Here is a 26,149-nt window from a genome sequence, read left to right on the forward strand (position 1 = left end):
ACTCATTTTAACCAAGTTTTCCAATTCACTTTCTACAAATTTATTGTTTTGGGCAATTAGGTCTATCCATCGTCTGGGTTAGGGACTTAAATCTGGCCCTTACAACAATGAAAATTGAAAATTGAATAAGAACATGGAAAAGGAAAAACTCTCTCCCATAATTATAGGGCGAAATATAATTTTTTTTAAGTGAAAAAAAAAAAGAAAAAAAAGAAAAAAAGAGAGAGAGAGAGAGAGAAATGGGCCGGGCGGGTCGGGTCACGGGAAGCTTGGATTAGGGCTCAACCGTGAAGGTGAGTCCCGAATTGAGTCCAGGTCATAAAACCCTGCAAATCCCCTGTTCTCTCTTTCTCAGAGTTCGAAAGTTAGTGTTTTGTTGTGAGCTCCAAGAAAAATGAGCAGTTGGAGGGATCTTCTTCTCCGAATCGGTGACAAGTCACCGGAGTACGGCACCTCCTCCGACTTCAAAGACCACATTGTCCGTACCTTATTCTTCTTCTTCTTCTCTCTCTTTGTGTGTTGTGTGTGTGAATTTACTTTGTTCTTGCTTCTTCTGAAACCCTAACACTGACTGACGACTCTCTTTGGGTTTTTGTGCAGGAAACATGTTTCGGCGTACTTCGGCGAGAGTTGGAGCACTCTGAGGATGAAATTTTGAATGTAAATCTAATCTTCATTTCTTTCTTTCCATTTTTCATAAATTCATACTCTATGGCTGTTTCAATATGTGAGGAAGATAATATACTAAGCAAAATAAAGATTTACTGATTTTTTGGTAAATGGGTAATGCTATTTAGCTGAAAATTTCATTTCCACTGGAAAAAAAAAAAATCACTTTAGGGGTTGCCTTGGACCTTTTTAGTTTCTCAAGATTCTAACTTTGAGCCACCAATTGGGTCATTTAAGGAGCATTAAGGAAAATGAATGGTGGGTTTGTTGGTTTTTTTTAGTCTTTTTTAGCAATGATTTCTCATATGGTTAAATTTGCAACCTATTGAGACTTTTTGGTCTCCTATTATTGTTTCACATTGTCGGGACTCTGTTGTTATGCTTGCACGCGTTACAGGTGTATATTTATGTTCTTGTTTCTGATTTCATGTTCATGCTTGACACCCTGTTTTGTGTGCTCCTTATATTTGTGTATATGTTGGATGATATATGAATGAATTATTTTTTGACAGTTATTATTCAGAGTATGTAAACTCTATTTGATACTCTTTGCTGTATTACATAATGATTACACTGTTATGTATTTGTTGAGATATTTATCTTACTATGTTCTTCCTGACAGGTCCTTCTTGATTGTGCTGAACAATTGCCTCACAAAATTCCTTTATTTGGGACACTGGTAAGTATGTTGTCCATGATTTTTCTCTCCTCACTGCCTCCCTCTTTCTGTCTCTCTTGTACATGCGCGTGCGCACACACACTCTCCCTCAGCCTTCTCCTGTATGGTTTGCTTTCATCCCTTAAAATAAATGCATATGAGCATATATATATATATATATATATATATACCTTTCACCACTGTCCACTTGACATATCCATCTAAAACAAAGAGAAGCATGCGTAACGTGGGAGACTGGTTTGGGTGAACACTAGTTAGCTTCAAGGGACTTGGTCAATTAACGCGTTAGTGATGATATTTAAATTATCGATATTGTATATCTTTTAAGTTTCACATATTGTGGTGCCATGTTAAGTAAATTTGAATTTCAACAACTACGATTGCACTTCTGTTATGCATTCTGAAAATTTTTTTTTTCTCAATTTCCTTATTTCGTGTGGTGACTAAATGTTTTTTTTTTTTTTTTTTTGAGTATTAGATGATACTTCCTGTGGATTCAAATGAATTTATCTCTCTTACCCTCTCCCTTATCTTGCTTTTCAGATTGGCTTGATGAACCTGGAAAATGAGGACTTCGTTAGGAAAGTAGTGGAGAAAACTCAAACTAATCTTCAGGTGAGATAGTATGTGGTTGGCCCAGGCTTCAATGGTGCCTTCCTCCCTTTGATGCTCTGCTAGTAAACTAAGTTTTGGATTCTTGATTTGTAAATGATCTAGGACCTCATGTGTATTCCCCCCCCCCCCCCCCCCCCCCCCCAATTTTATATTAATTCTCTTTAGTTTTTTACTTGTCAAAAAAATTTAACTCTTTAGTTTTTGCTATAGAGCATGGAGTGATATATGCTATGAGGGTTCAGTTGGATGCTTAATTCAGAATGAAGGGTTGGATGTGACCAGAAATTAAAATTCCTCTAACTTGTTTTTGAGTGTAAATTTTCATGATCTAGGAAGGTAGATTTGGTTTTACAGGTTCCAATTGTAATGGCCAAGTGACTGGAAAGAGACTTCTAGGTGATAATGTGCATTTCTTTAACCTGACTTGGGAATATGTTTGTGGTAATAGTACTAAATATAGTTATCCTTTGATTGCGGTTGAGTAGAATATTTGACTACCTTTATTTGCTAGACAAGTTGGACAAGCTTGTCCTAGATAGTGTATTTGCCTCTGTGGCACGAGAGGTTGGAAATCAGAGAGACAGATTCTGTTTTAAATAATAAATTTAGCTCTACATGAACATGCTAAAATCCATTTCTTTTTAAAATCCTATCTATATGCCAAATAGAGATCATATGGCTGCGCTGGGCAGCATTCCTTCTTCTTCTTTTAAAAGATTTTGATGATCCTCTAAATTTCCGTTTAGAATCTCTTGGACACACCCTGTTTGCATGAGGCCTTTCCTATTATTAAAGAACTTGGTTAATTATTTTAAAAAAAGAGTTCCAGGATAGTCAAGTGGATTTTGTCACCGATCTAACAGTAGCAGATTGTTCTATAGAATTTTATCTTTGTTGAAAGGTGAGTGCGACTATTGTATTGGCGTTCTGTATATACAGTGTTAGCAGATTAGATACATTGTTGGGTATCGATGTTGGATTCTACTTTTGCATGATATTTGGTGTGATAATATGCCTTGGAATTTTTTATGCCCTATTTTATTTTCCATTGCTGCAAGTAAAAGGTGCTACCATATTAGAGTACATTTGTAGACATAATGATGTGCTTCATCAGTGTCATAAGCTTATCTTCATTGGCTTAGAGTGTTTTTGGATTAGCTTTTTTTTGTTAGCTTATTTTTTAGGTTCAATGTTTTAAAGCCTCACTTTTTTCTAGGTGCAACTGTACTTTTGTCAACTTTCAATAAATAAGCAAATAAAGTTTTTAGGAAATGCTAATTCAAATGTATGCTTGCCTGTGTAAACATACAATTGTACCTAGAAAAAGTGAGGCTTCAAAATCTGTACATAAGCTGTCTTAAAAAATAAGCCAGCTTATAAGCTATTAGCTATAAGAAATAGGACCTTTCATGATTGGGACTTGAATCAGAATCTGTTGAGAATTTCTTTGAGATCTTATAAGAGTCAATTCACTGGGAGAGGTTTGGATAGAATGGAATGGTCTTTATCTAAGAAGGGGAAGTTTGATATGAGCTCATACTATTGGGCTCAATGGGGGGAAACTTGTTCTGATTTACCTTACAAAACTATGTGGAAGACAAAGATCCCAAGGAAGGTAGCTTTTTTCATTTGTACATTGGCTCATGGAAAAATTCTAACATTGTTTAACCTTCGTAGGCGCGGCATAATCACTGTTGATTGATGTTGTACATGTAAGGTTTCTGGGAAAACAAACAATATTTGTCTGCAATATACCATAGCTATGGTGCTTTAGTCACTGGCTTTTTCTTTATTTGGGACTCATTAGGCAAGGCCAAGATCAGTGCAGGACAATTAACCATCTTTTATTTTTGAGATTTGTGTTTAAATGGTTAAGGGATATCAGGAATCTAAATTTTACAAATAATTTCTGTGTCTTTTAGTTCTTTGAGACTTTTGCATAAGCATGGAAGCCATGGGAGATTTATTCTTTGATCTTGTTTGGACTTTGGATGTGACTTTCTTATTCTTTTTGAGAGATATGCTGGTGAATGACTGCCTGTTTTGCTCTCTATCTCTGTGATTAACGTACAGGATGGCCTGGATTCTGGAAATTGCAACAGGATTCGTATTTTGATGCGATTTTTGACTGTTTTGGTAGGTACTTTTCTTTCTTTTGGTATCTAAACACTATTTTAGACTTTATTGATTCCTTTTCTTTTTGCATGTTATTTTTTAGGATTATTTTGTGCACACAGATGTGTGCATTCAGTACCTCCTCTAATTCAATATAAAAATTATTAATTATCGAAAATAATTTCTCTAGTTTGAAATAGTTTTTGTTTGTAAACTTGACTTTTAGCTTTATACTTCTGTTGGGTGGATAAATTAGATACCTATAATAACAAAAATGTGGAAAGAGATAAATGGGGATTTCAAATTAATGTTGTTACTAAGCCAATGACCTTTAACTCAAATGGCACCTCCTCCCCTTGTAAGAGCAACATGGAGGGTGATGTTGTGTGTCCAAGACCCACCAATTGCATATCTAACTTACAAATAAAAAAATGATGTTAGTTGATACTGAGACTGTTACAGTTTTATGAAGTGCATGCGCCATATATGTAGTGATACATTTTCCGTAGCATAATGCCTACTAGCATTTTCTAAACTCTTGTACTTATTATATGGTTAAACATAACAACGCATAAAATAATAAGAATATACTCCAGAAGAAAGAAAAAAAGCATGATCAACAGTACAGATGAAGTTTATCATACCCCTATCAGTTGGACTTCTGCCTGTTTACGATTGATGTGTTAAATACTTGTGGACACAGCTTTGGTAGCAACCCTCTTTTCTGGGACCCTTTTTTTGGTTAGTTTTTCTTTTTCTTTTGTAAAATACTTGCTGAGCTGACACCTATATTAACTACTGTTTTTGTCTTTGAACTCTATGCTAACCATTATTAGATACCAATTTGGACTCTTACAAACATGGTTTCATTTTTTGCCCCTTTAAATGCCTTTTCAAACAACCCAATTTCAAAATTTAAAATAATAAGCTGTACCAAATGAGCACTTAATACGAAGAAATGACATTCTTTATTTTCTCTTTATTTCCATTTGTTGTGCACACATACACCCCAATGTAAAACTGCTTGCTTATGCCATGATATAAGATGAAATTTAGGAATCAACATATTGTGTTTTAGTGCTTCTATGTACTATGTGCAAACACTCATCTTTTGGTGCTGAAATACTTGAAATATATTTTATGATCTACAGATGTGCAGTAAAGTCATCCAACCCAGTTCCCTGGTTGTTGTATTCGAGACATTATTATCATCAGCTGCCACAACAGTAGATGAGGAGAAGGGAAATCCCTCTTGGCAAGCATGTGCTGACTTTTACATAACTTGCATTTTATCTTGTCTCCCATGGGGAGGAGCAGAACTGATGGAGGTAATGTTATTAAGGTGCTGCATATGTGTTTACTGGTTTAATGTGTGCTAATTTGGCTTCTTAAGAAAGGTGCCAATGACGTTTAGGTCAAATAGCATTTCCTGGAGTTTCCAATGGAAACATCCATTTAGATCCCCCTACCTCAATATGTATAAAAAATTCTTCTTAAGAAAGGTATGATCCCTATAAAATGGGATTCTTTGTCTGCATTATTGCCCCAAAGCTTAATGTCTCTTTCAACACCTGTCTTATTAGCATCATCGATTTTGATTTCTCAAACTTAGGTATTCATACTTTTGCTTCTCATATTTAATGTCTATATGAATATCATGAGCATTTTTTTTTATTGGTGACTATCATGGGGATACAGTTTATGCGCAGCTATGAAGTTAGAAAACATATGGTAAAGCGTGCAATTTTTTGATGAATTGAAATATCATTAGTTTCTAAGAAAAAATGAAATTAAGGGACTAAAATTAGCAGTCCTGTGCAGTCAATCGCACATGCTCGTTGATCAATTTAAATCACAAGTTCCCTCACCAGGGACGAAAAACCATATTTTTAGGGGAGTTTTTGAGCATATGAATCAGCTGGCTTCTAACAATTGGCATACAGTGAATTATATGGTTTTTTTTTTTCTTTTTCTCTCAAGTCACCCTAGGATTCCTAGAGAATAATAGTGCCATAATAGACAAGGGAGAAGTAACATGTACTTAGAAGGGGTGAGTAACAAGAAAAAGAAAAAGAAAACGTTTGTGATGAAACTTAGGATGGCCTATGTGGTTGTTACTGTGCTATTCTTTTGAGGTTTTATTCTTTTGTATCAAGTCTGGCCTTGTACTTAGAAACTGCTCTCATTAGTTTTAATGCCTTCAGTCAGAAAACTTCTCCCTACCCCCCCCCCCCCCCCCCCCCCCCCTTCAACCCCTTCTTTCCCCCAAGATTTTTTTAGAATATTATAGATCAGCTGAAGTTTAGATGTTAATTATTTTTCCTTATCTCTTTGTTGGCCCATCCTTTGTATAGTTCCTATGTACTAAGGTTGCATCCCTTGTGTTTCTGGTGAATTTATTTACTTATAAAAAGAATTAAACACTTTTGTTTTATGGTATGTACATCTGTATGCAGCAAGTACCTGAGGAGATTGAGAGAGTCATGGTTGGTGTAGAAGCTTACTTGAGCATCAGAAAGCATGCTTCTGACACTGGTTTATCTTTTTTTGAAGATGATGATGAAACTGAGAATGGTGAAAAGGTATGGTTTTTATGGTTTTATTTGCATGGGATGTTAATAGTTCAACAACATATGATTTTCTTTCTGTTTTCTATCTTATTTTTCTAAATATGGAATTTAATAATTACTTATAAAAAAAAAGGAATTTAATAGTTATAGTAGTTATTAATAGCCATTTATTATGATTGTGTTTGTATATGAAACTATATTATACCATTTAAAGGAAAGATGACATAGCAAGACTTTAATAGAGGGTATAAATTTAGGAATTTTTACTGACACGGCAAAAAGCTCAGCTTGTTTGTTGGACACAGACACACCTCAGACACATCTGCCTGCATGTCCAGCTAAAAAATTACTATTATATTTTATTTTGGACTGGTCAAGACAAAGTGGCTGAAACAGTTGAATAAAAGGAGAAAAACAAATGGATCAGCACTTGAGATCGATATTAGTGATCCCAGGCGGACTTGGATGTGTCCCTGTGCAAGCTCTTCATCTGTGGGCTTGACTGCCACTGAGGGCCTCTGCAACCTCTTCTCCTTCTACGGTGAGCGTGGGGTGGCTGCAGTGATCCTTGGCAAGCAGATCGGTAAGTCCAAAGTTTGCGGCTTCATCACCTTCAAGCATGTTGACGGTGCATTCCTTCCACTCAAGGAGTCCAGAAATTATTCCAATTAACTGTAATGAAAAAGCTTTTGCTAAATTGGAGGTTTGCCAAAACTAATCTATTTTTTATACATGACGTTACAAGATTTTGACTTATCCAAAAAAGGCAAACACTTAACAAAATTTGTGCCCTAAACAAGTCAAAGCTGATGAATTTGTGTCAGCAGCAGCAGTTGGCAGCTATAGTCATCATCACTTGATTGTTTTCCTTTTCTGTGTGAACACGAAAGACATGGATCTATATTCAATATGCAATCAAAGCACTTCCCTTATTGAAGAATTCCCCTTGCGTTGCTTAAGTTCCGCTCATTCGTGGTAGTAGAATGAAGGCTATGCACTGATGGTATCTTATTTATTAGCCTAAGTGTATTCTCTAACTTCTATTCTCAATTCAGTGGGGACTGTTTCAGTCTTGTGTTTCATAAAAGGTTGAATTTTCAAAAGAATGCATTAGAGAAGTTTGTATTGCCTGTTTTAGTTACATTCCGACTAAGGACTTTGTTTCCAGCACCTGGCATCTAGTAATTTTGGTTGGAATCACCCAAATTAGCCTTTTTCTTTTTGGCTTTTTATTTTCTTTTTGAGGTTGTAGTTTGCTGATCAGTATGATCTGATGATTTTAAGACAGAATAATGAAGTCATGGTCAATTTATAGAGGCGAGTTAGTGGTGTTGATTTGGTTGAGTTACTTGTAGCTTTCCTCAAAAACTAGAATGTTATTTTTCTCTGTGATTGTTAACAAAAATGTTATCAGTCATTTCCTTGGGCTATCAAACTTTACAAACCTTTAGTGAAAGATAACTTTTTATGTACTTACTCTTTGAATGAGTATAATATATATACTATTGCCTATCTTAAAGAGTTGGGTTGGGTCTCAGGTTGTATCTGTATAGCAAACAAAGTATAGACTATAGAGGTATAGACGTTATCATGCTCTTCACATGACATGATATATAATATGGAGTCTTTCCATGAAAACTTTGAGGATTGGACACAGAAGTCCGATGCTGAAGATTAACATTTAACACTTCCTTCTCAATTCTATTGGTGAAGCGTCAATTCTTCCAAATTTTGATTGGCTTGTTAATTACAAATTGAATTGTGGTTCCTAGCTTTCTACTTTTTTTTTTCTTTAAAAAAAGAGCACTATGGAGGACCTTTAGTATTAGTCAAATTTTTGCTCACATAGCATATAGCTAGATGTCTGTTGCCATTTTTCACAAAAATTTCTTTTGCTTGTTTCCATGTGGGTTACCATGGGTACAGCTGTTCAACTGTTTTCTTTGATTTTCTTCCTTCAGGATTTCCTGGAAGATTTATGGAGTCGGGTACAAGATTTATCCAACAACGGGTGGAAACTTGACAGTGGTAATGGAGCTTTGTTCTTTATGAATTTTTCTTTTTTGGGTTGGAAAAATGATTTGTATTTATTATCTTTCTCTGTTTCCTTTCTGTGATTCATTCCTTCTATTTATCTCACAGATAATATATTGGTAAATTAGTAATGACTTTTATTGATTGTTGAATTTATTTCCTAATGAATACGTAGTGCATTTCCTTTCATGCAGTTCTATTTGGGGAATTGTGAGAAGATTTATAACGTAGTTAATTTCTAAATTCTAATAGAAGCATATGATATTGAACAAGGATGTGTTTATACTTGTGCATATTTGTATATTGATTGTGCTTTGAAAAGTCCATGTTATGAGAAGCCAATCTTTTGTTTTCATCATGCTTTTTCTACTTGGTTTAGTTTCCATTGCTTGATTTGTTTTCTCTCTTTTCAATTCTCAGTTCCTAGACCTCATCTTTCATTTGAAGCTCAGCTGGTTGCTGGAAAGTCTCACGAGTTTGTGCCCATCAGCTGCCCTGAGCAACATCATTCACCTTCAACACTTTCTGTGATAAATCATGGTCAACAAAAGCATGAAGCAGAGTTAAAGTATCCTCAAAGGATACGTAGGCTAAATATATTTCCAGCCAGTAAAGCTGAGGTAGCTTTCAATTGAAGATGTTAATGTTTAGATATATGTGGACTAGCATTTTCATTCTTCATGTTCATCCACATATTCAAACACTTTGGCTCATTGATTTTACAGTTAGTACTGCTGGTATTGTTATTTTTAGCTCCCAATCTCTTTTATCTCCTTGGGTGGACAAACTTTTGACATCTAGGTGATTGAGCTATATGTTATACCCTTTTTATTCTGTGTGACTTTAAAGATATACTAATTGATGCTTGGATAAGCAATCTTAGGCTTATCCTTCTGGAGGGAAACTAAGTTTTTCCATTGGCTTCCTAATGATACAGAATCACCTTAATGCATACATGTATTTACTGAACCTTTGTGCTACTGGGTTGCTCTGTGTTGTTTTGGCAATAGAAATTCTCTTCTTTTGTCTGTCTGGAGGTTGGAGCAACTCCTATCTGATTTTGATTTTTTGGTAATTACTTCAGTCCGTAAAATACTATCATAACTACATATCAAAATAATATACTATCATAACCTTTTTGTATTACTTGGTGTAAGGTTAGAATGCAATATCCATGATAGCTTAGAAAAGGGTCATCATAAGTTTACATAAGATTTGGAATATCAACACACACACACACACACACACTTTCCAATGTAAAGACCCTCTTTGGATTTGCCACTGTTTGGTATTCAGACTTGGTTTTCTTGTCTAATGGCAGTTGACCCATTTTTTTTATAAGTAATGTAATTTTTATTGCTATCAAAAAATAGAGTCGGCCAAGTATATAGGGATAATGGCAGTTGAACCTACAAGCTGAAAAGAGGGATCCCCTTGCACAGGATTAAGGGGCTATTAATGTTTTTCTTTTTCTTGTGCATTTGAATCAAATAACTTTGAAACTATTGGGATCAAATATTTTGCATTTTCTTTGTTTCAGCTGTTAATGCATGAAACAAAACATTGGTGTTCCATTGCATATTGTAATTGAAATAGGGAAACCATTGCAAATTGTGATTTTGCTTTTTTATGAGTTTGATATGCATATGAGAATTGTTGAATCTAATTGCTTAATTTAAGAAAAAAAAAATTGTTTATGGTTGATTAATCTGTTTAATTATAAAGGCATATTTTTTTCGTATAAATAATTACCCAAATTAAAATCTTCTTGATTCCAAGTATAATTGATTTATATATAGTTTGATTTGAGTCCCAAATTTATGAATATTAAGCTCAGAAGAATCTCATGGGGGAGATATATAATGAAGGACAAAGTTTAGCTACAAAATTGGTTGTAGCCTAAGATTACAACCTTACTCAATAAAATAAACATTACTATATATTTTGAAAATCTAATCGTTAAATTGCATATTCTTTACGCTCTTAATACACATATCAAATTTTGTGTCAATTGGATATTATTTATTATGTGATCTATAAGCTTATATTTTATGCATAATTTTAAACTACAAAAACTTGCAATTTATTGATGACGTAGTTACTGATCTTTAATTTTCTAGAAATTTTGTAAGTATGAAGGATATGAGAAGAAGATGTAATCAAATGGTGGATTTATCAAAATTCACATCCAATAAAAAGATATTGAGTAAATTTGTAGACTTAGGCTACAACCAATTTTGTTGCTAAACTTTGTTCTATAATGAATTAGGTAGCTGTTTGTGGAAAAAAAATCTGAATTAGAAGCAAAAATCTGGTTGTTTTCTGCTGCCTATTTCTTTGTGCTATTTCTAATAATTTAAGTATGAAAGGATGGAGGATTTGGTTGTTATCTGAAACTGATTTCTTCTAAATTCAGTTTTGGTTCTTCATAATTTGACCGTGTTTTGACATTATATATATTTTTACTTTTGGGGGAGGGAGATTGTCTATCACCGTTAAGGTGGTTGATTTGATTTGATGTTACTAGCCTTTTGATTTTCCAATTTGCATTGGCATTTCTACTTCTTGACTTTATTATATTATTCCTGCTTATTGCTTTGGATAGCTCTAAACTTAGTTTTTTAAAAGAGAATGTAGCACACATAATAAGTCTGCAAATGGATATATTTAAAAATTTTAGGACTGTATGCTGCTACAATATTGAGTTTTTGCATGTCATTAGTATAGTATTCTTAACTTTTACTTCTGTAGATTTGCAAATTGGCTCAATTCTTGGGTCTTCAATTGATTGATGGTACAATTTTTTACGTGCTCTCTCTAATGACAGGACCTACAACCTATTGATCGATTCGTTGTGGAAGAGTATCTCCTAGATGTGCTTTTCTTCTTTAATGGCAGGTTTGTAAATACCCTTGCTGGTTTAGATGCTGCCTTCTCTTTCCTTGAGTTCATTCAATCTCAGATCCCTAGGGGTGTTGGGAGTGACACTTCTCATTGGTGTCTCAATGAGAATGGCAAGTTTGATACTTGGTCCTATTACAATAACATTCGGGGTGCATCTGCCTCCAATTTTCTGTGGAAGGGTGTTTGGACGACAATTATATCACTACGCATTCTTACAAGGAGATTTCTACCAACAAAATAGTGATATAATTGTAAGACACAGAAAACATCACATCTTTTAAGCCAAAGAAGAAAAACTGGTTTGATAATACTAATAATCAATCTACTTCAGGAATTGCATGAAGACAGTATGGTATTTACATCTCAGGAGATTAGTTCAACTTTAAAACAGATTATTGCAAATGACCTCTAGCTCAACTTGCATCTTCTCTTCTTGTAAGAACAGAGTGTAGGGCAAGATCAGGGATTCTAGACTCATTGGTTTTGTATGTAACTTATCAATCAAATAAAAATTAGTTCAAGAACAATATTGCTATGGTTTTATATTGAGCCAGAGAGAGATTACTAAACCCTAGAATGTTCTTTGAATTGTTAATTTGTTTCAATACATCTTCTGTCAATCCATTCTGCATTTTGTTTTGCTTGTAGTCTCAATCTTACTTCCGATATCCGGTCTCTAATTTGACTTGTTTGATCTACATCAATTATTTTTGTTTTTATGCTCCATAATTAACTTTATGTGTTAATGTGTCAGGTTTTTAATTTTATTTAATTTTGTCTTTTTTCACCTTTGCCCTTCGGTCTTAATTTTTATTATTTCTATTTATTGATTCATGCAAAGCTAGTCGAAAGGAATGTGCTTCTTTCATGGTTGGCCTGCCTGTACCTTTCAGATATGAGTATCTTATGGCAGAGACTATTTTCTCCCAGGTAAAATTTTGAAAGCTTGCCATTTTGCTGTTTGGAAATATGGTGAGATCCTGTTTTTGATGAAGTTCTTGCCAACAATATGCTTTTTCCTTGCAGTTACACATTTATGTGTTGTAAAATATTGTATTTAATGGCTAAATCTGCCCTCTCCTTTTACAAATCAAAGTTAAACAGTTTTATCAAATATTTCTTTTAGTGGGCCAAATCAATCTACTGTTGTCACTATCACTTTATTTAAATAACAATGATAAGCATATTCAATATTTAACTCCTTTTATTTAATTAAAGGCATTTTGGTCATTTTGAGTTAGCTTTAAGGAGGTCCCACATCTATGTACAATATAGATTTGCATGACACCTACTAATGGTTTAGAAACCATAGTGACATACCTAAAACAAGGAACTCAGTGACTGACATATGACAAAGATGCTGTCCATGCACCCTTGTAAAATGAGTTGCCAAAATGTGGTTTAATTTTGTTATAGTCTAGATGAGTCTATGAGTCTTGTTTTGTGTACAAATCATTTGTGAGGAACCTCCAAATTTTTTTCTTTGAATTTACTGGACTTTTATTAATACAAATAAAGAGTTTGCTTTCTGGGATTTCAGCTGGCAGATATTCGTTTGTGTTAAACCTTATGCACACTGTAGCTCACCAGCCTGCTATTTTGATCAGGCTTGTACAGGATGGAAATCAGCCTAAATAGAGAAGAAGAAAAGCATTTTAATGTAACAAGTTCTAATATTTGCAACTGTTTAACATCTTGAGTTGAGTATTTAAGAAAGCATATAGAAAAGGCACAAGAATACCTATGACATTTCTCAATTCTGTGATGCTTACAATTGTACTCTGACTTGCCTTCGTTCTTCATAGGAGAATCTCTTTTAAAAGGCATGTATATTTAAGGTTACCCCCCATCATTTTTAATAAAATTTAGTTGGTTTTCGAATATTACAAGATTCTGTTATATATACTTTCTATACAAGCATCTGGCTGCTGTTTGTATTCCAGCATTCAGGGCCAATTCGCTTTTATCCTCTTCGTGTTTTTTTGTTTTTATTTTGTGTGTGTATATATATATATAGATTATTGAAGAATTGTTCTAAAAGGCTTCAGCAGTGAAAAAGATAAGAAAACAATAAATATATTTGCATATTTTTTGGGTCTTTTAATCGACCAACAACAATCATCTAAATTGCAACTACTATTGGTTGAAAACATGTTTTTATCTGCCAATAGTTGCAAATCTGATATATCAGTCCACTTTTTTTGGTGGTAAGAAATGAAAGTTTCTTCAAGAAGAAAATGTTTTATTTGATTTGACCTCTTCACTTAACTAGGCTTGATATTGGTTACAATTTTCGTTGTTTGAAAACTAAAACCACATGCCTGAATAGATATTAAAATATAAAGAATTCTGTTTCTTTGACTTTGAATGGAAATTTTAGAGTCTTTTGATTATATATGTCATTATCTTTGGAACACAAGGCTCCATTTTTGTATCATTTCCACTTTTTCCTTCCCCTAGAAAGCATATGAAAATGATCTTGCTGCAGGAAATTGCTCCTTTTATCTTCAGTAAAGTCTTGACTTACAAAAAATAAATAATTAAAAAAAATTTGATGAGTTCTATTATGTTTAGAATCAGTATTCGATTGTTCTTAGTATAGCTTTAGTACCTGCATATGTTAACAGTTTTGTTTAGTAGAGTATCAATCCTAAATGATACTTTTATGTCCTTTTTGCAGTTACTTATGCTTCCACAACCCCCTTTCAAGCCAATATATTACACACTGGTCATCATTGACCTCTGTAAGGTACCATAGAAACTTTATGTTAATTAAACCAAGTCTTACCTTCCTTTTCATTTTCTTGCAAGGAACTAATGGAGGCTATGAAATAAGTTGCAAATGGGCAAATTTGGATTTTTTTTTTTTTTTCTTTTTTGCATTTTTAAAGATGCCTGACTATTGGGTTTTATTCTTAGGCTCTTCCTGGGGCCTTTCCTGCAGTTGTAGCAGGTGCAGTCCGCGCTCTTTTTGAGAAAATAGCTGATTTGGATATGGAATGTCAGACAAGGCTCATCCTTTGGTTTTCGCATCACCTGTAAGTTCAGGCTTCTGACTTATAAGTGTTTGTTTAATCATGATATCCAGACTGACAAAATCTGCATTAAATACTACTGTAGTGCAATTAATGTTGCTTTATAAATATTTTTCTCATTTCATTAATTACATGCTATTACCAGATCTTGCCAATCTAGAATTGTTATCTTGTTTTTTTATTTTGGGTTGAAAGGTCAACTTTTATAAACGATACATGGAAGTCCACTCCACCAGATGAAAAACACAAGATTTGAATGATTATAGATTATAAGAAGAGGAATTGATGTCTTGTAAAAAAAAAAAAAAAAATTAAAAAGAGGAGGAATTGATGTTCCTTTTTTCAAAAAATAGTCACAGAAAGTATTATGTAATTAAAATTGCACCTGTGGTCTTTGCTTATGAGAAATCATTTGGGATTAAAGTAGTGCCAAATTTTGGGACCTAATGGTATGAAAAGTAATCACATTTTGTCACTCAACTCAATTCAAGCCTTAATCACAGTGATTTGAGATAGGCTACAGTGATTTTTTTGCAATTTTGTCACCATTGATGTATTTCTGTTAAAATAATGTTTTGTTAGTCGAAAAAAGTAGGAAATAGTTGAAATTATTGAGGTCATAAATCTTTGCATGAATCTTTGCTATTTATGTATGTTTTTTAGAGAACCTGACATCCTCAAATTTATTCTTTTGGTGGGTCAAAATATCATGTCTGGCACACTGGACAGTCTAGTTCAATTATTACTGGCCATGATGAGATTCGACATCCAGTGCACTAGAAACAAGGAATGTGCAATTTTTTTCTTCTACTGATTGTGTTTGGGACATTTTCTGGATTAATAAATATTTGTTATGGGTTCTCTTTAGATTAAGCACTAACTTTCAAGTAATGTTAACATGACTAAGAATTTATCCATTTAGAACTATGATTATTGTTATAAAAGTTGAACATATCTTTTAGCCCTCCCAAAATCTCATCCTAGCCTATGATTACTTTCAAGCTGTGTACACTAATGGTATTTTAACCTTACAGATCAAACTTCCAATTCATCTGGCCATGGGAAGAGTGGGCTTATGTCTTAGACCTCCCAAAATGGGCCCCGCAGCGCGTGTTTGTTCAGGAGGTTTTGGAGAGAGAAGTCCGTTTGTCGTACTGGGACAAAGTCAAGCAGGTATTAAGTCATGCTGAACGCTTCTCTCTATAAATTTATTGTGATGGGATATGGATCAATTTTTTATGCGTTACCATGTTAGTATGCTAAAATTGTGTAAAATTGTCTTTCATGGTTTAATAGTTCATTATAAGCTCCAGTTCATTTGTAAGGTGTTACTTTTCTGACTTATTTCCTTAATAATATTTATCCATATAGAGCATAGAGAATGCACCTGGTTTAGAAGAACTGCTTCCTCCAAAGGGTGGACCGAACTTCATATTCAGTGTTGAAGGTGATAGAGAAAGAACTGAACAGCATGCACTTTCTGCAGATCTATGTAACATGGTCAAAGGAAGGGCAGCTGCCCGTGAAATAATTTCTTGGGTTGAAGAAAGTGTGCTTCCTGTTCATGGTATGGAAGCTACTCTTAAAGTGGTTGTGCAAACTCTCCTTGACATTGGATCTAAAAGCTTTACTCATTTGATCACTGTCTTGGAGAGATATTGTAAAGTAATTGCAAAGTTGTGTCCTGATCAAGATAAGCATGCCATGCTTATAGCTGAAGTTGGTTATTACTGGAAGAATAATGCTCAAATGGCAGCTATAGCAATTGATAGGATGATGGGATATCGGCTTGTATCTAATTTGGCCATTGTGAGATGGGTCTTCTCTCCAGAAAATATTGATCAATTTCATACATCTGATCATCCATGGGAGGTACACCATCACAAATTTTTACCAACTGTTCTGTCTCCCATAGAAGTTATTACTTTGATTCTTCTTTTATATCTACTTGGTAAAATTCTTTTGGTGTCTGATCACCATATCATTTACTTGAAAAGGTTGAATTAGGTTATAGGGAAAAAAGCTATGATTGGCTAAAAAGGTCTTCTGAAAATTTAAATTTCCATCTTAGCTACACAGTTAGTTGAGTTGTATCTGAGTTTTAAATATGGCTTGCTAGTGCTTTACTCTCATATACCATTTTCAACCCAATAAATCGATGTTTCTTGTTGCCTTTAACAGATCATGAATTTTTATGTCCGAAATTGTTCCATGTGATATTGATAATTTTCTATAGCCTGATCTCTGGTGTTAGTTGAACAACAGAACTGGTGTTCAACTTGGGCTTGCGGCTTGCCTGTCTTTCTATGTTTCCAGCCACCCCTTGGTCCCCCCCTTTTGGCAGGGTCACCCCTGTACTTATCTTAGAAATATTTTGGGTCTTTTATTTACCTGATGCTGCTGTAGAGGAATATTTATATTTAAAATTATTTATACTCGTCTTATAGATTTTTCCTTTCCTTTTTCCTGTCTACAGGTTCTAAGAAATGCAGTTAGTAAGACATATAATCGTATCTCAGATCTTAGGAAAGAAATATCATCTCTTAAGAAGGTTATTATATCAGCTGAAGAAGCTGCAACAAGGGCAAAAGTCGAATTAGAGGCTGCAGAGTCAAAGCTTTCACTAGTAGATGGTGAACCTGTCCTTGGTGAAAACCCTGCAAAATTGACTCGTTTCAAATCCAATGCTGAAAAGAAAAAAGAGGAGGAGGTATCAGCACGTGAGTCTTTGGAGGCCAAGGATGCTCTTCTTGCTCGAGCCCTTGATGAAAATAAGGTATTTGAGATGCAATTAGTACTTTATGAAGAAACAAAAAAAATGTAACAGTACTTTTCATAAATAGATCAAAATTCTATGAAGAAATGAAGCACATGTTAATTTGGAATCAGGTTTTAAATAAATAGGCTAAAAGTAGAGATTCTTTGCTAATAAATGCTTGGATGGGTATGTGAAAATGGAGCTTTATGCCTTCTTTTTAGAAGAGGATTTTGCTGTTTGCTAATATGCTTCTGAACTTTTTGTGCTTTGAATTCCAGTCTCCTGTCATCTTGACTTACAAGTACAACATTGGTGAATAAAATGCTTTTATTCTCAGTCCAAGCCTTTTCCTTTTCTGTTTTGGTTATTTAAAGACAAAATTGGGTTTTTTACTCCTGTAATGATCTTTGTGCCTTCACTTTGGAGGTGGGCCAGAGATACACGTCATTAAATGGCAACATGTATACAGCATTCAGCAGTTTGACCTTATTATTGCTTAAGTTCAACTAAATAATCAGTCCAACGGTGTATCTGACATCCATTGCAGTAATCACTTCCAGCAATGGAAGTGTGGTTAACAATAGCTTACAACATTTTAACAATTGAGCTGAGTTGACATGATTGCAGAATTCATACTGGTTGATGCTTCATTTCTGTTTTTGTTTTATGGAATTTTGTTAATACAACTTTTTAGTTTCTGTTACTGTGATCTTGCACATCCTTACCTTTCATTTGATCCTACCATGATTTGCATTTACAGGCATTGTTCCTCTCTTTGTATAAAAACTTCTCTATTGTATTGACGGAACGATTGCCCGACCCTTCTAGAGCTGGAACATTGCGGGAATTAAAGTCTACTCATGCAGATTCGATGGCAGTTGACCTTGAAGAATCAGCAGCAATGGAGGTGGACAATGAGAATGGCAGACAAAAAAGGTACCCCACCCCCCCCCCCCCCCCCCCAAAAAAAAAATAAAGGAAAAAAAAAAAAATCCTCTTCTATTGACACATTATGTAATGCTATGTAAGTAAACAGTACCTTATCTCTATTGTCTTATGTTTGGCAGTCAGTCAAATGGTGGAAGGACAAGCAATGGCTATAACATAGGTGAAAAAGAGCAGTGGTGTTTGTCGACTTTGGGCTATGTCAAGGCCTTCTCAAGACAATATGCTTCTGAGGTAAATAAAGTTTCTGTTACACTAGTTAAGCTTTGTTACTTTATGGTATTTTCCAGAGTTTCCTTTTTGCAGTTTTTCATCTCATTTTCTTGGCTCTCAACACCATATATCTTTGCTAATGTTGCTGCATGCTCTCATTTTTGCTACACTATGGTATATATTTAAGGGATAATCTACGTTAGGGTGCTGCTCTATTAATATTGAGTTGATTTTTTTTTTTTTTTTTTAATGATGTCGAGCCTCACCAAGATAGGGCCTTTGGGACCCACCCCTGGGGAGTAAACCATGGATGCATGACCCCACCCACTAGAACTGTGTATTAGGTAATCTAAGGGAACTCCTATAGAGGATTGAATCAAGGATGTCTTGGTCTACAATTCATCCAATGCCTCCAACCACTTGGCTGCACTGTGACAGGATAATATTGATCCCAGATTTGCTTTTTGGTTGGTGGAATCGGTTGGGGAAGCATTCGTCTCAGATTTGGAACTTACTTCCGTTGTGCATACTATGGTGTATCTAGAAGGAACGGAATATGCGGACTTTTGAGGATTTGGATAGTACCGTTGATCAGATTCTTGCTTCTTTTAGTGGGACTCTTTTTGATTGGTCTCGGGCTTGGAGACTCACGACTAGTGACTCTCTCCCTTCTTTTCTTTGTTCTCTTTCTCTTTTGTAATTTTTTTTTTTTTTTTTTTTTTTTGTTGTCTGGTTCTTTCTTGTTTTCTCTCTGTTTTTTGCTTGTTTTCTCTGGGTTTGCTTTGTGTTTTTCTTGCACAGAGTAGCCGTTCGTATATATAAAATTCTTACTTATCAAAAATATATATATATATATATATATATATTGAGTTGATTTTGCATAGATAATGATCTATTTTTGTCTTAATTTAAACATTCAATAGATTAAGGAGGAAAGGTCGATTCATAAGCTTTTCTTCTTTCAAACTTTGTTTGAATGGGCAAATGCTTCAGGTGTTGTTACCTTCATGTCTCTACCTGACAAGCTTGATTTCTGTACTTCCATTGCTATTTAGTTTCTTTTTCTTTGTTGCCTCTTAGAATACTGCCTGTGTGCCTTGCTTTTTCTTTTCATCCTTTTTCAATTTCAATGACGTTTATTACTTATTCCAAAAAAATAAAGGAGGTCCTATATAAACATAGAGCAATGCGTTTGAATTTTAATGCTTCTTTCCTCTTTAAAAAGAGGTAAGTATATTATTCTATATGAGCAAAGATCATAATCGTGGACTCTACTAAATCATGCAAAATAAAAGATTCTCACCTTTATGGTTTGTAGATCTATTCGAACTAACTGGAACAACAAAACGATTCGACCAAAATATATGTAAATGCTGATGCTTATCAATCGTGGTCGGGGCAGGGCGGGGCCTATCCAAATATATCATATATACAATACTCATCGTGATGACCTTTAATAAGTAAAAGCATTTGTGCATTTAGTTCATATTCTTTCTTTGGGGAAGCAGCTCCCTTTCACTTGTGGTTCACTATGGGTTCTGGTCTCTCAATTCTGTTCTATTCGGGGCCATAATGTCTCTTAGTGCCGACTGTCACAGGCAGAGTCTATGAAGTATCTCAATTGTCCTGTCTAATCCAGCTTACCATGTCTGGCCTTCTTTTTACACCTTAACTTTAGCAATGTGTGAACATAACTGTATCTTTTTTGTTGAATGTTGATGGTTTGTTGGCTTTTTATTATTTGAGGGTGGTCTTATGCTGGTGTTCACTTGAAGAAGTCTCTTTTTTCTTTTTGGTTCATATCAAGTACACTATTAGTTTACAGATTATTTGTTCTCCATTTAATGCTTCATGCTGCATTTTTGCTACGTGTTTACAATTTACTGCAATCTATATTTAATAAATTTAATGATTCTTATTGACTTTTTCCCCCCTTTTGCATATACATTTTCGTGGGTAGATATGGCCTCACATTGAGAAGTTGGAATCAGAGGTATTAACGGAGAACACACATCCTCTCTTTCGAAAAGCTGTTTATTGTGGCCTTCGTCGACCAAACAATTAGGCGTGATGTGATTTATTGTGTAAGGAAGCAAACTGGAATGAGTTGATATATTATTGGAGAGTAGTTCACTTATTAGATGCTCTAACATCTAGTTTAGTAGATCTGTTAGGCAAAGCCTTTTACACATTCTAGAGATTTTCAGGTTTTCTTTCCCTGGCTCGTAAGCAAAAAGGAATTGTGATTTGCGGTCTGCAAACTAGTGATTTTTATTTTTTATACAAAATTATATGTCTTGTGCATGTTTTGTGTGAATTCAAGACCCTTAAAATGCGTAAACTGCCCAAAATAAAAGAGAGAAATCATGCATGTTAGGTTATTAGATGAGGACACAACCAAATCTGTTTGGGAATGCCAACCATCACAAATGAAGAGAAATACGTGGAAAATCTTATTTAGTTTCTGGTCATAAAAAAAAAAAAGGTGTACTCTTGGTATAAAATTTCCACTTTGTGGAATCTGGGAGTGGTGATTGGTAAATAGCTTTACTCGCAATTTTTTTGGACTGATTCCTCAGGTCAAACTTGTGAGCAGTTGTTTTTGGTAGAAGACGCTTGTTATCGCACTAATGATAATTATTGATTCCTTCAGCATTTTGAAATTATCCTGGATAAAAAATTTCTGGCCTTTTTCTTTTGGGGTCAATCAAATATAACAATACTAATAAGTAATAACAATTGCAAACTAGCGGAGGGAGGTGAAGGCTACATGCAAATGAGCAAATTGCTTTCAAGGCTCGAGCCCCTTGGGCTAGACTCCTTTGTCAAGTGACCCCAAGCTATTCAGGAATAAAGCTCTGGCTTAAGCTCAGTTTTTCTTTTTTAGATAAAGAAAATCTGGTGTCGCTCGCTTTTATTATTCCAAGGTGGAGCACTTTCCGGCTTTTTTTAAAGGATTCGAAGTTCAAACTCAAACTGGAAGCTAGTAATTCAGTGGGGCTCTTCAATAAGAATAAAAGCTATTACACACAAGCAATTACACACTTTTTTTTTGAACTGAAATCGTGTTTTCATCATGTGTTCAACTCACAATTTCAGTTCAAAAAAAAGTGTGCAACATCGTAACACCCCTTAATAAAATATATACCAGTTGTGTTTGAGCAAATGCTCAAAGCCAAGGTTGGTCAAAATAGCCCGCTTGATTGAAGAGTAAGACAAAAAGTCCAAGCAGTGCAGATAGTGAATTCAAAGTTTGAAACCCAAATTCAACTTCAAGAGAATCAAGGAGCTTTACTGAGAAACAAAACAATTTAAAAATAAAAAATGAGTACTTTGAAAAAGTTAGTATTATCTTTCCTGCCCATTCCCTGCACCCTAACGCAAAAATATATATATTTTAGGGTCAAATGGAGAATATGATTAAATTATTTTCCGCAGGTCCTTAAACCAATCAATTCATTCATACTTTTCTCATGGCTACCGAAAGGACTTGTGAGGGTGATCCTGACTGTTCAGAAAGTGGCATGCAATTGTTGCAAGTCTGCCTGTCTATATTGGACTAATCAATTGACAACTAAATATATTAACTTTCTGACCTTTTGCTATAATGAGAGTGTCAGAAAAAACATTTTTGTGTCAATTTTTTTTTATAAAAATGATTCTTTCTTTTATATTAGTTTGATTTGCAAAATGGTCTATGGTCTTCTTTTGCTTGATCTTTCATGCTTTGTTTGATTGTTATATTTATATTTTTATGTTGTTCTACTACTGTCTAAAACTCTTTTGTTTATATTATTTGGTTTTTTCATTTTTTTTCCCCACACAAAATGACAAAAATTATCTCTCTTTGACTAAAGTTGGGGTTTGGCGACATACTCTCCCCATTTTTTTGTTTAATAATACCATAATATATTTTATGGTGCATCCTTGGCATTTTATATTTAAGGAATCAGCATGCAACTATTATATACGTTTATATATATATATTTTTATATATAATTCGGTTGATCTATATGACCATACATTTTGAACTGCATATTAAGTGAAGAAGTGTATCCTATTTTCTTTAAAATGTATTATGGACAGAATTTTTTTATCAATTACTATATATTGGTTATGACTTATGCAACCTCGGAATTTTATTTATTTATTTTGGACATCGCATGACATGCATTTATTCTCCATTTATTCATATATTTTTGGTTGATACATATGACCTTGCATTTTGAATTGCCAAGATCTTTAAGGGAAGATGTGAATCTTCCTTTCTATGAGATATATTAGGGGATAGAATTTTCCTTTGAATTAATTTGGAAGAAATTTATTCAATCTACCAGATAACAATTTAGCTGACCATCAATGTGTGTGAGAGAATCATAACTCAAGATCAATATTTTTAACACTTCTAATAATGTTGAGACTTGTCTACGGATATTCATTCCCTTAAATTGAGAAATTAATATTGACTTGTTACTTCATTTAATTTTGGAACAAAATCAAGAAAACCATAAGGGAAAAAAGAAGAAGAAGTAAATTTAACACATTGCTTCAATACATAAGAAGAAAAACAATACAATGTCTTGTGTCCTAGTTACAATTTATAGAATCAAAGTACACAACTTTGTCTTTAAGTAATATCTTTAAAAAAAAATTACAAGGATAACTACTAAACTATATCTCTCAATCTAAGCTCAAAGTTTGATTGGCGGTACGAGAATATATTAGACACACCTCTGACACAATTTGAAGATGGGTATCCTATGATGTAATGGCTAATAATAGTTTACCATTCACAACTACTTTACAAAATTTTATATATGCATAACCATATCATTTACATTTTTATTTATCACAAATAATCAATTCATCTGTCATCAAATATCACAAACTAAATCCCATAAAAAATATTAAAGTAAAACACAATCTAAACATAAAAATAGGTCCAAAGAAATACAATCCGCATAGACTTTTATACCATTAACCAAATGCACATTTTCAATTTCATCATTCACGAATATGGGCTCAATGTAAAAGAACCCGTTATGCGAATTCAACTTATAGTTGTACGTTAAAATCTTGAATCTTGTTCATTCTTTGTGTACTTAAAATCATTTTGTTTCATTGTACAAAATCAAGATTATCATGCATTTTCATTAAGATAACCATATGTTGAGGCTCGTTTTAACAAGCCCAATAAGAGAAAAAGCCCAGCAATAAAGGCAAACCAAAGTTAGCAAGCAAGAAAAAGCCATTGAGCCCAAGTGGCAGGAATGAACGGCTCACAGGCTCATAAAATGGGTCATGAGGAAGCAAACGGGCTTGAATGGGCCCGGAAAGAGAGAAGAAGCAAACCCATGGGCAGTATGTAGAAAAGTGAGAATGGATCACAGCAGGCCCAAAGTATTGCAAGCAAAGAAAGTAAGAGGCTAATGGAAGACTCATCAGTCCCAAGGATGAAGTATAAAGTAATTGAGACAGGAAAGCCCAAGAGAGTTAGTAAAGGCCCATGGGAAAGCAGGATTGGAAAAGGGCCAAGGAAGCCTAAGAAAAGCAAATGGGCCAAGGTTGCCCAAGAGGAAAATGGGACACAGGAGCCCAGAAACAATGTAAGAAAATGCCCAGTAAACACACTGAGTCACTGGGAGAAAAATAAATAGCAGGTCCAAAGAGGCCCAACAAGATTGAGTCAAACAACATTACAGCATGAATAGTAAAGTGGTATGGCAGGAAATGCTAACAAGGCCATAGAGTGAATACAAAGTAGGCCGAGGGAAAGAAGGCCCATGATCCGACAAGGCCCAACCCCAAAAAAAGCAAGTCATAAAGAATGACAGATCGAAAAACAACCCATGCCATAAGAAGCCAAAAGTGCATGGCAAAACGCACAGACCAATTTTCAGATCACGGCAAATGCATGAGCAGCAGGCAAAGAATGTGAAGCACGCACAGAATGTGAAGCACGCACGAGACCCAGGCACCACCAGCCTATACCCAGCCAATATAGGAAGTGGTGGGTCATGGGTCAAAGGTAAAAGAGGGTATGGTCTGGCGGTGGGGAGAGGAAAAAAAACCTATTTTGGGGTTCTTGCTCAGGCTTTTTTAGGAGAAATGTCCTGCTGGGATGACATGCCACTTAAAAGAAGTAAGGATAAGTTTGAACCACTAGCTGCATGCCGTGAGGGATAGAGAGAGAGAGCACACACACTGTAACGGGTAGAAAGGCCACGTCAAGCAAGCAAACAAAATAGCTTTCTTTGTTTGGCAGAAGGGAGCGGCATAACCAGCATAGGTAAGTGGTGGTAGCTGAACAACTGACGACCAGTAAGTGGTCGACAATGACATCTACACCAGACAAAGGCAGTTAAGGGCTAAAACAGTAAATACCAGTCACAACAGGCTCTATATAAAGGACCCCTTGCTGTGCACTGAGGAGGGGGGATTCAAAAAATCACAGTAATAGGAATTTCTAGGAAAAACCATAATCAAAAGTAAGCATTAAGAAGGAAAGGAATTAAAATAAAAGAAAAGAAAAGTAAGAAGTAACAAGGAAAAAAAAATGGAGAGTTTAGAACGACAGACATGTACCAATAAGTTGATCTCCTCTCTCCCTCAATAGCCTTGCTCTCTATAAAAGGCAAAAGATCTATATTTGGGCATAGACCATTTAGGTCTATTCTCTCAAAGCAATTAATTTATTCTCTGAGATTACTCGTGTTGAGGGAATGGTTTTCCCTTCTTGGTTTCAATCCCATGTATTACTTGGCATGGCAGACTCACACTTTGATTTTGCTAACTTTGTTTATCCTTCACTTAGCTTATTCTGTGTACGGAGAGCCTTTTGTTGCTCACTTTTATTTATTGTGGCTAAAAGTAGTGTGTATTTTCTTGTGTTATTCATATTATATCTACCCGCCATAACTTCTTTATAGCGGCTTCGCTTGCCATGGGCATGTAACCAAAGCCTGACAGACGTGGTGTAGTTTGTGCACTAGCCAAATCAAGGTGGGTTCCAGTTGGACTGGTCCCAACTCCCTTATCCAAAAAACTCGGATCTAGTGCAGTAGGAAGCAACTCAACATTACAAACAAGGCCCAACACCTTAGACCATACATTGTGCATGATAATGTATTATGATTCTCAATCAACTAGCCATTATCTCACGTGTACTTTTAAAATACAACGAGAAACATAATTTTTCACTTCCATTAATCAAATTTCATAATATTGAAAATAAAAACATTGCTAAGAGTCTTGTAAGTTAACTATCACTTTTTGGCATATCCATTGGAGCATCCAGAATTGAAATCCTCCCTCTCTCAACTATTAAATTATACATAAATAAATGAATACATCACTTAATTTGCCAAGATAATGAAAAAAGAGCCTGAAGTTTAGAAATATACCTACATGCAATACTTATGTTAAGGGACTTGATGGCGAACCTCAGTGCCGATCTCCCCTTGTGAGCGGAAAACTTGGTGATCGACATGTCTTTTAGTGTGTTTGGAAGGAATGTTTCATAGGGAATATGATAAAATGAGCATTATCTCATAGTCATTTTATTCACTCTCACTAAACTCTTAAACATCAAAATAATAGAATGTTTTTTAAA

The 26,149-nt window shown here is 34.7% G+C and overlaps 1 protein-coding gene across 1 annotated transcript; it reads left to right on the forward strand.

Moving 5' to 3' along the window:
- Nucleotides 1-262: 262 nt before the first annotated feature.
- Nucleotides 263-20,841, forward strand: LOC126724137 (nuclear cap-binding protein subunit 1). Its single transcript, XM_050428443.1, has 19 exons — nt 263-478; nt 601-660; nt 1,292-1,348; nt 1,892-1,963; nt 4,037-4,099; nt 5,230-5,406; nt 6,535-6,660; nt 8,610-8,676; nt 9,103-9,302; nt 11,510-11,580; nt 12,432-12,516; nt 14,267-14,335; nt 14,506-14,624; nt 15,656-15,794; nt 15,993-16,493; nt 17,098-17,397; nt 18,140-18,315; nt 18,447-18,558; nt 20,498-20,841. Exons 1-19 carry the CDS (start codon nt 395-397, stop codon nt 20,600-20,602), a joined length of 2,583 nt encoding a protein of 860 aa, XP_050284400.1. The 5' UTR covers nt 263-394; the 3' UTR covers nt 20,603-20,841.
- The last annotated feature ends 5,308 nt before the right edge of the window (nt 20,842-26,149 follow it).

This window comes from Quercus robur, chromosome 1 (assembly GCF_932294415.1).
Source record: "Quercus robur chromosome 1, dhQueRobu3.1, whole genome shotgun sequence".
In the NCBI taxonomy this organism is placed as follows: Eukaryota; Viridiplantae; Streptophyta; class Magnoliopsida; order Fagales; family Fagaceae; genus Quercus; species Quercus robur.